A 13,617-nucleotide genomic window follows, 5' to 3' on the forward strand; every position below is an offset into this window, starting at 1 on the left:
TGGTTTTAGCTTAACAGATTTTTGAAATCTACTTCAAAGACTGACAATCTTTTAAAATAGACTTCAATAAGGTAGTGTTTCTTACTTAGAGCATTCTGTGTCACACCAATGTAAATATATGCAAATATGTTAAATATTTGTTCTCATAATCCACACGTTCATAGTTAAAGGGTTAACTCAGCTCGGCAAGCCAGGCACACTGCTGCAGAGGGCTTTAGTGCTGATTGTACAATAGTCTGGATTGTAGCACTAATTGTGGTCCTGCTCCCATAGTTAACTAGGATTAAACTATGATTGGCAGCTACATAGCTGCCAATCATAGTTTAATGCTAGTTTTATCCTGTAATCATGGCACTGTGATCAGCACTAAAATGTGGATTCTCACATCACACTCTGCAGAGCATGCCCAGCTTCCCAATCATAGTTAACTTTTTAATTACAATCACACAGGCTGTGAGAACATGACCATCGTGATTTTTTAAAAATGCAGTTTTAGTTATTTTGAAAGCTCAATGGCACACCTTCCCAGGAAATTCTCCTACTCAAGAGACCATTGAAATGAATGTATTATCATACAGTGTGGGGACATTACAGTTTGGAAAACCCAAACCCAAAGCTCCTCTTGAAGTTTATCTTTTTGTTGAATTATAGCTAAATAAACCATTTGTGGCTTATTTCATTAATGAGTACAATACTGTATTTCAGCACCATTATTTACTCAGTTGATAAAATGAAACATTTTTCTATATACTGCTTTCAGAAGAGGAAATGTATAATGTGACGTGCAAACCAAATTCAATGCAGGAATTCTTGGTTGATTAAGAGAACGTTCTAAAATATCAAACACTACGTTCAAGGTTGCCCTTGCTGTTCCTATTATAATTCTGTGTCCTTGTTGATTACAATAATAAGCTGAATGATGTTGTGTAAATAATTCTCTATTTAAATTCTTACGATATGTGCATATGTACAAAACTGCGGAGGAAACTTTTATATTGCAAATTTATGATCTTTGAAAAAACAAAATAAATATGTTGGAAGATTTAAAACTTCCTGAAATTTTGAAGCTATGAAGGTGCGTTTTCCTGGGTTTCTTTGGGAACAAATTGAAATTTGGGGCAAAGTTGAAATATATGTAATAATTCTCCCCCCCCCCCCCCCAGTTCCCTTTATTGGTCTAAAATAACATTATTTCTTTAGGAACATGTATTATGTATAACCTGCTTTGCTCTTAAAATTGATCATGTTTGGTATATTACATTTAGAAGTACTGCATCGTTATCAGCATTTTCTGCTTCTTCCTTCAAAAATCCTTCATTTTTATCACCTTATTGATTTATGAAAACTGAATTGCCTATATAGAGAAAGGCCTCTCTACCTTTTCACATGTTTATTTCTTGTTCTGGCATATTTCCCAACATAGACCATTTTCTTTCACATGCTGATGGAGGAATCTGAAGCAAGCAAGAAGTTTGAAAGAATAAAGTCCAGAACACCTTTCCTTATATGAATATATCTGAATACCTTTTCTTAAATATTTTATTCACAATTCCAAAAGAAAATATTTTTTAATCCATCCCTCCCCCCATTTGGGAGGGGGAAAACAAAGTCCTTGGCGGCGGGGACAGGGGGTCAGGGGAGACTCTCTTTTACCCAAACCTTTCCATAGTTTCCACCCACCCACCCACCCACCCTGGGGCTTCACATCTCTAGGTAACTTTTTAGAACAAAGGTAACTTTTAATAAAACTACTGACTGTGACTTAGAAAAGTTTTATTGTACCAAAAATTGTTATGACAATAGGATCAAAATCATGAATGAATGAAGATAACTATGTTGCAGTAGCATCTCAAATAGTTACATATATTACTGATGAATACATGTGACTCTTTTAGATGCTACTGAAGCATCATTATCATCATTCATTCATGATTTTGATCCTATTGTCAATAAAACAAGCAGAAGGAAAATGATGTCAAAGTTACATGAACATTTTCTTTGATATTATTTTCCTTATCATATTTGGTCATTAGCTCTCTTGCCACCATCATATTGTGTGTGACAAAAGAATCAAAGTCAAACAAGAGGTAACAAAGATTGTACTTCTGAAACATTTTTGTATTGTAGGAATTCTGTCAAGAGCTTGTTGAGTGTGTGTATGTATGAATGGGCAATGAAACAATACTATTTGCCTGGTCTAAATATCAAATGCACATTTATTGTTCCCTAGCTATCTCTTTTATAGCAGCCATCTACTACCATTGATGGCATTGTATGTCAGTCAGTCTTTATTATGGTCTTTGATCAATATCAAAACATTTAAAACAAATGTAAAATTTAAACAGAGTTATATTAATAGCATATATGTACATTGGATCTAACCGTTAGCAAGCAGAGTGCATCGAACTTGTGTTGCAGAACAACAGAATTTCACAACAGGGTATGTGATAGATGGATTCGCATCTGTTAACAAATATTTAACATAGCATTCGTCCAATCATCCTGGCAGGTTATGTAAAACAGGGTCAGTTAACCTTTGCCTAAGACCTATATAAAAGACAGCACAGGAGCACATGTGCAACTGATTCGGTCTCCTCAGAGTTACAGAGGCAATATCTCTGCTTAATTGGAATTCTACTATATCTGCCAGCCAGTAGTTGTGAGTGGAGGGCATTCATATAGGCCCTCAAGAAGTCCCATCTATGTGGTTCTGTCTGAAGATTTGGTCCCCAGCGATACCCATGCAGGCCTACCCACTGGATATTACCCACTGGATATAAATTATGCATTTATTGACTATTTCAGATTTGTTATTTTGTTTCACATGTTATGGAAAATCTTTGCTGTATACAGTTTTAATTTTAGCTCATTATTTCTTAGGACCAATATGAATGTGTTCAGTGGTTTTTCAAAGCAACAAGATTAAATATTTGTAAAGCAAACAGTTTGAAGGAACAGTAATGCCTCTAAGCACAGCAAATGTCATTGTGTTAATACAGAAGTTGATGTCTGTGGTTTAACTTCAAATGATGAGTTTTCTCCATGTGCTACAGTATAGGTGCCTATAAATTTGTAAAACATCAGAAACGCATCAGAAATTGTACCAAGGTTTATATAACAATGCAATAGTGGCTAGGCTCAGACATCGCATAGCCAGGATTGAATCCTGGATTCATGCGACATTCTCTAGTCTTTGACATGCACGTTATCCCTTCCCACCTCAGCCGCAGGGTTGTTAGAATAAACCAGGATTATCTGGTTCAGTTGTGAAACCAGGTCCTGGCTTGTTCTAAGTCAGTAATGGAAGTAGAATCCTTCCTTCCCTCAGCATGCACCTGGCTCGGAGACTTGGACTCAATCCTGGCTTCATATGACATCTGAACTGGGCTGCTGTGTTACAGACTGGAATTAAGCCACTGTGTAATTACACTCTTTGTTATTTGGAAAGGTTTTTCCTCCAGTGTTGTCAAAAAGTGTGTCTGAAAATATTGAGAGATGTTTTAATTTTCTCTGACTCAACGGAACTTCCCTGCTTGCTATTTTGGAACATACCACAATTAGGTATGCTTAGATGTGTCTGTATTTAAAACTGAAAGCAGATGGTGTTCATAGAAATGTGTGGAAATTCTGTCAACCACTTTAGTCATTAGACACTGCATTGCTGCAATACAAAAACACTACAAAGTCAATTGTACTTGAGGCAGAAATTAAGAATGGTATTAAGTATTTTTATATTTTGGTCCTAGATTATCATAAAGACACTTGTGGTTTTGCATATTACAGAAGTTCATTGCAAAGCTGTAGTTTCCTAAACTCAGTTTTTGTGAAAAGTACTAAAATAGTGCTATACCAGGTTTGCTCTGAAGCATGGTAGTTAGCACCCTTCATGACTATGCTTTGGCCTAATGTGGGGAATTTAACTCAATTTAGTGCAAATCTGCATACAGTCAGTTTATAAATTAAGGTACCAGGAAAGCTGGCCGTGGATAGGACACACCCATGTTAGAATACTCAGAATGGCACAATAGAGTACAGACACATTGCAGAGCAAAGATTTAAATTAAAGGCAGTGGTTAGTATCTCAGCAGATTTAACATTTAGGTTAAATTAACCTTTAGTGAGTTAATGTTCTGAAAATGGCATAAAGGTGCCTCCAAAACACATTTACAGGTTAGCTTTGAAGGACAGGGGATACACTTGTGAGCGAGCGAAAGGGATAGCAAGAGGTCTGTACCTGCCTAGCCACTTTTCCTTGGACTGGAACAATGAGATGGAAGATTTGCTTGGCAAAGGGGATTTCTGGGCAGCTAATCTCAGCGTGCAAGGAATGGGGTATTTTCCAAACTCGCAGATTTCTGTATCGGTCCCATAACTGCATTCAGTCACATAATTAGTAGGCAGTGAAACAAGAATAATTATTGAAACTGTTATCATTTTCAAGAAAATATATTTTAAAATTATTCTAGCAACAATGGATGAGTCATCTAATTTTGCTATCAGCTAGAGATGTGCAAATCGTTTCAAGCTCGAAACAGAACAATCTTAAAATAAAAGGCCTGTTTTGAGCTCAAAATGAAACTGCCCCTTTTCGATTTGTAAAGTTTTGTATGCCATTTTGAGGCCTATTTTTCTGGGGAGACCTAGTCTGCCAATTGGGTTCAGCAGGTAGACCAGTCCTCCAAGGCAGTCCGATGCACTAAGCCTGGGGTGGAGGTCCAGTCTACCTGTCGATCACAATCAGTAGACCAGTTTCCCCCCAAAAAGAGCTGCATTCTACTAACACAGCTCTGGTGATTACACGAGGGTGGGGATTTGCTCTTCCCCAGAAGCTCTCGTGAGTTACATAAAAATATGTCCCTAAAGGTTGCACAGCCCTCAGGGACACATTTTCATTGGCATGAACACTTCTAGGGGAAGAAGAGATTGTTGAAAATTGCCCATTATGTGTTTAATCAAAAAGTAAACAGCAGCGCCAGTGCTTTCTCCCCTAACATCAGCATTAAGATTAATTGTTGTAAGATTGGTTTAACTTTCTGAAGAAGACAGATGGAACATGTTATCAGAACTGTAGCCTAGTTCACTCATTAAAAATATGTGTCCCCATCATGTGCACTCTTTTTCAACCACCTTTCCTTACCTTTTTTCTGTGCATTGAAAAGATATGGCTACTGGTTCTGCCATATATACTCAGAGTCTCCCTGACTCTGTAATCTCTCTCTCTTTCAAACCGGACTCAAAGAGATCAAATAAGCATGGCATATCACAGTTAATACAGTACTTTACCTTCACATTAAGAGTATGGAAGGGAAACAAGTGGATGTAGCAAAAGAGACAAGTTGGTATCAGACATAACGCAAAGCCATGGTTTGTGTTATCCACAGGTGTATATCATAAACCAGTTCACATAATATTTCCAACGTATGATTAGATTCCTCTACATGAGTACAAATGATCATCCAATTTGAAAAGCATACATTCTCTACCCAGGATTTTAATACTACATATAATGTTAAAATGTGTGTTAGCCACTACCATGTGATTAGATGATCACAGTGCCCCCTTTTTTAACCTCTGAAAGCCTGCTGTGCAGGTGGCAGCAAGCGCCTTTCTCCAGCCCTCCTCCCAGGCCACTGCACGGCTGCCGGGCTCTGCTATATATCTGCAGCGCATTTCTGGCTTTCCTTCCACATGGACGGGGCACTGTGACTCTCCCCTCCTCCCCCCCATCCTCCGTAAGCCAGCTGCTGCCACCGCACCCCATCCTGCTGCCGACAGTGGTGCTCTTTAGGGGGTAAAAGGGGGGACTTTCCCCTCATCCCGCCTCCCTGGAGCTTTTTTTCCCAAGGGTGGCAAAAACCTTTTTACCTATGGGTGGCAGAAAGGTTAATCCGCCCTGCTAATTTACAGATACTGTTTCCACAGCAAAGGTTTGTTTGATTTTTTTTTTTGACACTTTATTCTTGAATATTTCTAAGGGTGTGTGCGATTGAGCTCCCTGCTTCTTCCTCGTGTAAGCCTGTTTTTCTGTACAAGAAATGTGTGTCAGGTTGGCAAATAATCAATTATAATCAACATCACTGAAGAGAACACAGTTATGAAATAGGGAGCTTTTTAAAAAGACAACTTATTTTCAGTTTACTGGAATATTCCATTAAGGAACGTTAAAAGTTGAACATTAGCAATACTGAAAGAGGTGCCTATTTCAGTTTTCCTCAGTGGTGCGAGCTCCTTCCTTGGCCTTAAGAAAATAGATTAAGTTTTTCTGTTCTGTCAGGCCTTTGAAGAATAAGTAATCACCTTGTGTCCCTCACCCTTGTACACTTTAGAATTTGCATTTTGAATACTTGTATTTGTTTGAATGTTATATTTCTTTGTATGAAATTTTGTGATGGTTAGCTGCTTTCAGATCCATTTGTGTGGAAATAGATAACCTAATCTAATTCATTTATTAATTATAAAGTATAAACATTACTATGTAACCTGTTTAATTTATTAATTATATAGCATGGAAATTTATAATTTGATTTAAGTATAGAAAATGCCCAGTGGTTGGTTAATCTTTCTGAGCAAAGTTCTGCTGTCATGAATAAAGTGGACTTTGAAGCGAGGACAGGTTCAGATTACCACTCTTCCATGAAGCTTGTTGGATGAGTTTGGACCTGTCACTATTTCCCAACATAAACTTCCTTACAGAGTTATTGTGATATGGCCCTCAAAGAACCCTCAAGGTATAGGAAATGGAGTAAAAGCTAAACTAATAATCAAATGAGGCTGGAACTTATGAGAAACGTTGGGGGGAGATAAAGGTAATGGTAAAATGTGCTGTCAAGTTGATTTCGACTCCTGGCAACCACAAAGGCTTGTGGTTGACTTTGGTAGAATACAGGAGGTGTTTCCCATTGCCTCTTCCTGCGCAGTATGAGATGATGCCTTTTAGCATCTTCCTATGTCACTGCTGCCCGATATAGTACCAGTGGGGATTTGAACTGGCAACCTTCTGCTAGTTAGTCAAGCATTTCCCCCACTGCGACAGACCTAGATAATGAAAGCGGGAGTGAATAAGGCAAAAGAAGCAATCAGTTGGAAAGAGAAACAAGGAAAGAAAGATTCTGCAACAGAAAAATAAATGAGCAGTAAGGAGAAGAAACATCCTTCAGATGTTATTTACTCCAATGCGCTGAAGGCAACATGAGGCTGCTATGTTTTCTCATATTCTTAATCCTGAAGGAGTGGAGATATATGGAATATGTAAGGGCCTGGAGATAATGTTGCCAAAAACCTGAAATCAAAATAGTCTGACACTCCACAGTTCACAGTTGATGATCTTTAAATTAGTATTTTTAGTATCTGTGGAAGAAATAAGCCGTTCACATTTCAATGTCTTATCCTATGGAAGAAAACCTCTTTATTATAGGAATGCATTCTTGATATACATGTGACATTTGTGCAAGGCTGTCCTTAGGGCATGGCAAGCAGGGCGACCACCCCGGGCCCTGCTCTTTTAACCCTCATTAGAATTAACTGGAAGGGGGCCTCACACTGGCTGATTGGCCCTGGGCCCCGCACCCTGCCAGGGCTCTCTTAACTGCCCAGAGACAGAAGTTTGAGGCGGTGTACAAATCTGATAGATAGATAAGGACAGGCCTGCATTTGTGATTTATTTATGAGGATTGATTCCTGTTGAGGACGCCAGTTTAACAAATGGTCTGTATCCCTTAAAACTGTCAGTTTCATTCACCTTATTTCAAAACATACAAATGTTTGCTTCATCCCTTATCTTTAAAACATAATTGTATTTGAATGGGAAATATTGAGAGGGGTGTTGGTTAGATCAGGGATTCTCATCGTGTGGGTCCCCAGATGTAATTGGACTTCCGTAATTCCCAACCAAAGGCCATTGGGGCTGGGGATTATGGGAGTTGAAGTCGAATAACATCTGGGGACCCAACGTTGAGAATTCCTGGGTTAGATTCACAAAGGTGCTTGTTTCAGAAAAAGGACAGCAGTGTTCATCTTCCCAGTTCGCTGTTTGAGAACATAGGAACATAGGAAGCTGCCTTCTACTGAGTCAGACCATGAGTCCATCTAGCTCAGTATTGTCTACCCATACTGGCAGCGGCTTCTCCAAGGTTGCAGGCAGGAATCTCTCTCAGCCCTATCTTGGAGAAGCCAGAGAGGGAACTTGAAACCTTCGGCTCATCCCAGAGTGGCTCCATCCCCTGAGGGGAATATTTTACATTGCTCACATGTGGTTTCCTATTAAAATGCAACCAGGGTATACCCTGCTTAATTAGAGGAACAAGTCATGCTTGCTACCACAAGACCAGCTCTCCTTTTTAAGCATGGCCACACTGCAGATATGATAGTAATGTAAAGGAGTGCCATAGTGCATCATATAAAGGAAACTGCTACTTCCAACAGTTTGTAGGAACATAGGAAGCTGCCTTATACTGAGTCAAACCATTGGTCCATCTAGCTCAGTACTGTGTACACAGACTGGCAGTGGCTTTTCCAAGGTTATGGGCAGGAATCTCTCCAGCCCTGTGTGGAGATGCCACCAGGAAGGAAACTTGGAACTTTCTGCACACAAGCATTCAGATGCTCTTCCCAGAGCTTGCAATAGAACTGTACTCATGAAGTCAGTGTTCCTGTGGCTATTTTTGGTGGGAACCAATACTTCCTAGTATTAAATAAGTACTTTTTGTTAAAAGTATAGCTTGACTTTAAATATATATATAACTGAATTTATTTAGTCATGCATATAAAAATTGATAGAACATTGAAAGGAAACTTTCAAATCCCACTTTTCCCCTCCCACATTTTATTCATAGTATTTGATTCCCATGATTCCTATAAAGCAAAATGAATTGACTATTATTTTACAACTCCCTTGCTAAAGTTCTCTAGTGACTCTGCAAGACTCCCCTTTTGGACTTTAAAAAAATGATATTTAAAGCTTTTAGCACAGCTGGATTTCACTGTGTAAGAAAACTTTTGGAGCATTACAGTGTCACTAATCATTGAGGTTGCAACATTTCAAACTAAATCCCTTCCTGGCTGCACTTACTCCCCTCCCCCCCACTTTGGTGAGCATAGAGAGTCAAATAAATAAGCTTATTTTTAAAGGTTTTTAAAAATCAACTATATTTTCTGCTATTAAAATATTTATGTAATTTTGAGACTTTAAGCAATGTGGTCTAAAAACTGTTTGCCTTGTATAAATCTGACAGCTATTAAATTAATAACAAATGATAATTACAGTAAACCATGCTTACTAGGAAATAAATTCAACTGAATTTAATGAGACTTACCTCTGTGTAAACATGCTTTGGATTGTGTTGGATGTCTGAGTAAGTATCTGTGGCAAAGTTTTATAGCCATTCTGAATCTCACATATTTCTCCTATTTCTCTTCATTGTTTCCTCTATACCAATTTTTATTATAAAATGTAAACAGTCCTTATAAAAGTTCTTCTCTGGAGATGACACAAAAGCAAAAATGGATAATATTGTTAATCAATTGCTCAGTAATATGTATAACTTTAGCTCCTTCAAAGGGACTTGAAATCTCATAGAAGGGGATTCTATTCCCACCAGACTAGCATCTAGCTGTCTTAATTAAAACTACCATGTTAACAGTTAATGATGTTGCTTGACTGATTGATGCCACAGGAATATTTTGGTGAGCAGAAATATTGCCTCTGACTGACATAGGCTGAACTGCTGTAGTGTTGTCATGGGTTCCTTCTGGTTGCTCAGCTCTTGGATATGAACTGCTCAGATAAGTGAGTGACTACTAAATGCTAAGGGAGACTGGAGAAACCTTAGAACTGGAATTCTGTTAAAGCCACTAAGCATTTTTCTTTAAATTAAACAATTTAACCATGTTCTGTTAATGAACAAACACTTTCTGGTTAACTATATCAGACCCTCGAAAGTGGGTGGTCTTGTGCTGACTAATATGGCAATAAAATGGGATCAGCTACACAGAAGGGGGATATCTGGATATACATGGGAGCCGAGTATATTGAAAATATATATATGTGTATATTTTCAGAATACATAAAAAATATTGTTCCCACCAAAAAAAAAAAAAAGGGTACTGCTAACTTGGCAAAGAGGCACCTTTTAACATGGTGATTCTCTTTATTTAGCAGGGAGAGAGTAACTGGCCCTATCCACCCCCAACACAGGACCTCCAGTGACTGTTGCTGGTGTTTATCTTATGTTTCTTTTTAGATTGTGAGCCCTTTGAGGACAGGGAGCCATCTTGTTTATTTATTATTTATCTGTATAAACCACCCTGAGCCATTTTTGGAAGGGTGGTATAGAAATCAACCAACCAACCAATCAATCAATCTAATTAATTAATTAATTAATTGTCATAGGGACCCTGACTTCAAGTACAGTTCTGTTGCAAGCACCCAGTCTGCTAGATGGCCACTAGGTTGATGTGAAGTTTCCTTCACAAACAGGTCAGGACATAATGAGGGACTGCGGAGAGGAAAACATTTGTGTATGTGTGCCTTCAAATAAATGTTAGGCCCCCTTTATTAAAAATAAGAATTGCTGGTAAGAACTAATTTAGCTACTTTCCTTTCACTATAATCTTAATTGATAATTAAGATACACATATCAGATGGTATATATCAGATGCCATCTTATTTGTTTATTATTTCTCTGTGTAAAACTGCCCTGAGCCATTTTTGGAAGGCTGGTATAGAAATCAAATTAATAATAATAATAATAATAATAATAATAATAATAATAATAATAATAATAAAATAATTAATTAATATATTCTGGCATCCCAGGTCCTTGGGAAGGACTCGATGTCTGGATAAAACAAACCAGTCAATAACACCTGTCTGACTGTGTAAACAAGAAATAATAATAATATAATATTCTGCGATGATATCTATAACAATTGACAATAAAATTCAGCCATCCCAGGTCCTTGGGAAGGACTCGATGTCTGGATAAAACAAACCAGTCAATAACACCTGTCTGACTGTGTAAACAAGAAATAATATAATATATAAATATGATAAATAAATAAATACCATCTTCACAAGTTAACTCCTTTCTGCCTCCAAACATCCATGCATCCACCATCTTGAACTGGGTTGAATGACATCATCACAAACTAAGCTGCTGAGGTGTCCCTATGTGTCCCTACAACTGTATCAAATTTGTTCCGAATCAATCCAGGAATTCTGAGATTCTCACAGAGAGAGAGCGAGAGAGAGAGAGATTGCTGGGTGATCACTTAAACTTTCTTTCCTTAAGGAAAAAAAATGGCTTGCATCTGAATATGAATTGATGTACATCCAGTTCAATTTTGCGGAGCATGTTTGAAACTTTACATTTCATGCTTTGAATAGTGCTGCATTTTGTAAAGTGCTTTAGTTTGTTTTTTGTCTTTTTGTTTCTCCACAGATATCTTTTGATTTAGCAGAATATACAGCGGATGTTGATGGAATTGGCACTTTACGACTCCTAGATGCTATCAAAACCTGTGGTCTTATAAACTCTGTGAAGTTCTACCAAGCCTCAACAAGTGAACTTTATGGGAAAGTGCAGGAAATACCTCAAAAAGAGACCACTCCTTTTTATCCCAGATCACCATATGGTAAATATATTTGTATGTATGTTTGTCCCTGATCATCTGTTGTAATCTCATTCTTTGGATATGCATAACTGTTATGAAGCACAAAATAGCTCTTGCTGATGTTGGCATCCAATATAAAGCAAATGACAATGATGCCTCTATCAGGCAAACTCAGGAGAAAGTTGCAGGTAGCGAGCATGCTTAGGAGTGACAAGTGTGAGACCTGCCCTTCCACTGGGTATTACCCTACCTGCCTGCTGCAGCCCCTTCTCCACTTCAATACACTATTCCTTTTCGTTCTTCTTTCTCCTGTATGCACTGGTCCAGATAGAATCTGCTGCTGCTACCATCCCATCTGCCTCTGCTAGTGTGCCCACCACCACTACCCCTCTGGCTTCAAAGCGAGCAGCATTGGCTTCCCCATCCAAGGTCCATCCATTTTGTCTGTCATGGATGGCAAAGTGAGGGAGGGCTAGCAAAAGAAATGAGGAGGATTTGACTACAGTTCCTTGGGTTAGTTGTGTGGGAAAATTCAGTCCTCTTGTTGCTTTCCACACAACTTAACCTTTTCATCTGCCAGAGGTGCTGAGGCCAAGCAGAAAGCTCACTTCTTTGCTTGTTTGCCCATTGCTGGCTCTGCTGTTGTCTGCCCAGCAGAAATGCACTTTCCTATTCCAGAAGAAGATGAAGCCAGAGAAGGAAATGAGGGGAGGGAGCAGTGGTGCTCTTACCCCTGTACTTGGGGATGCTGGTCTGTGGCCTCACAGCCCTTGCTGTCTGGGGTTGGGCTCCAAATCCTGTTTTGGGGCTCCAAATCACCCACTGAGCCCCAGCGCACCTGCCCTAATCTCCTCCCAGCTCACAGCATCACATCTGGGCCAGATGGGGCTGAGCGCTACTCAGCCAAGTTGCTCTCTCTCTCTCTCTCTCTCTCTCTCTCTCTCTCTCTCTCTCTCTCTCTCTCTCTCTCTTTGTGACTCAGAAGCAGCGTACGCCTGCCTGAGTATGCTCTGCTCTTCCACACGAGAGAGAGCCTGGTGGCTGCTGCCAAAAGAGGCAGCATGGCTGTAAGGTCTGTCCAGATCAGGCTGCTATCTCTTCCGGGGGAGGGGTGTATGGGGAGGATGACTGTTGCTGTGCGGGTCCTGAGCAGCAAAGTAGAGCAACCAAAGGGCCCTGCCGAGATTCCCCTTCCACTCTGTCCCAAGAGGAAGCCCCAGGCTGGAAAGCGCAGCTCCCAACCCTCCCACCCTCCCTGGGGCTGAGAATGGGAGAAGGCAAACAAACAAGAAGATCTCCAAAAACAAAACTCTCTTCAAGCTGGGGAAGGAGGTGGAAGACTAACGCATGGTTAGTCTTCCAAATGCTCCTCCAACGTGTGCGCGCGTGCGCGCGTGCAAAATAGCTCCAGGGAACCGAGCTTCCAACTCCACTCCTGCAGGCAGAGACAGCCATGAAGAAAGAGCACTGTGCACACTCTCTGCCTGCCCTGCCCTGCCCTCCCTGCCCTCCCACTCCTTAAAGAAAGTATATGATTTCCTTTTTGAGGTTATTCTCCCCTCTCCATGCATATTTATGGAATGGCTTGCCACAGGGCCTTGACTACTGGGCACAGATGTAGAGCAGGGTGCGAGAGCACTGTATATATAATGTAAAGTGTATTGGTAATCTGTTGATTTTTAATAATTTTTTGAATTTTTAAAAAAATCAACTGGCTTGTTTCATGGCAGAAAATTACAAAATCTTCTGGAACTAAAGCCCCCTTTCGTCCCACTCTTTAGATCTCCTGGAATGGCTCAGCATAGTGCTTTGATATTGGCACAGATGTTGGGCAGGTTGAGAGGAATATTGAATTTGAAATGGATTGAGTAATCTGTTGATTATCTGGTGGTGGGCAGGGGGTGGGCTCCAAAAGGCCTTTAGGTCCAGACTCCAAATTACCTAAGTACACCACTGGAGGCAGCTTTCTTCTGCCTAGCCTCAAACATCCTATTTTCAGTCAGAGAG

General features: G+C 39.6%; 1 protein-coding gene across 2 annotated transcripts in view; it reads left to right on the forward strand.

The window, feature by feature from the left end:
* The window catches only part of GMDS (GDP-mannose 4,6-dehydratase), a 453,328-nt gene that overhangs the window by 118,778 nt on the left and 320,933 nt on the right, over positions 1 to 13,617 (forward strand). For both annotated transcript variants that reach the window (XM_053247716.1, XM_053247715.1), the window contains exon 5: positions 11,439 to 11,631. In XM_053247716.1, the coding sequence (XP_053103691.1) occupies positions 11,439 to 11,631 (193 nt within the window). The remainder of the gene's footprint in view (positions 1 to 11,438; positions 11,632 to 13,617) is intronic.

The sequence above is a fragment of the Hemicordylus capensis genome, chromosome 4 (assembly GCF_027244095.1).
Source record: "Hemicordylus capensis ecotype Gifberg chromosome 4, rHemCap1.1.pri, whole genome shotgun sequence".
NCBI classification, from domain to species: Eukaryota; Metazoa; Chordata; class Lepidosauria; order Squamata; family Cordylidae; genus Hemicordylus; species Hemicordylus capensis.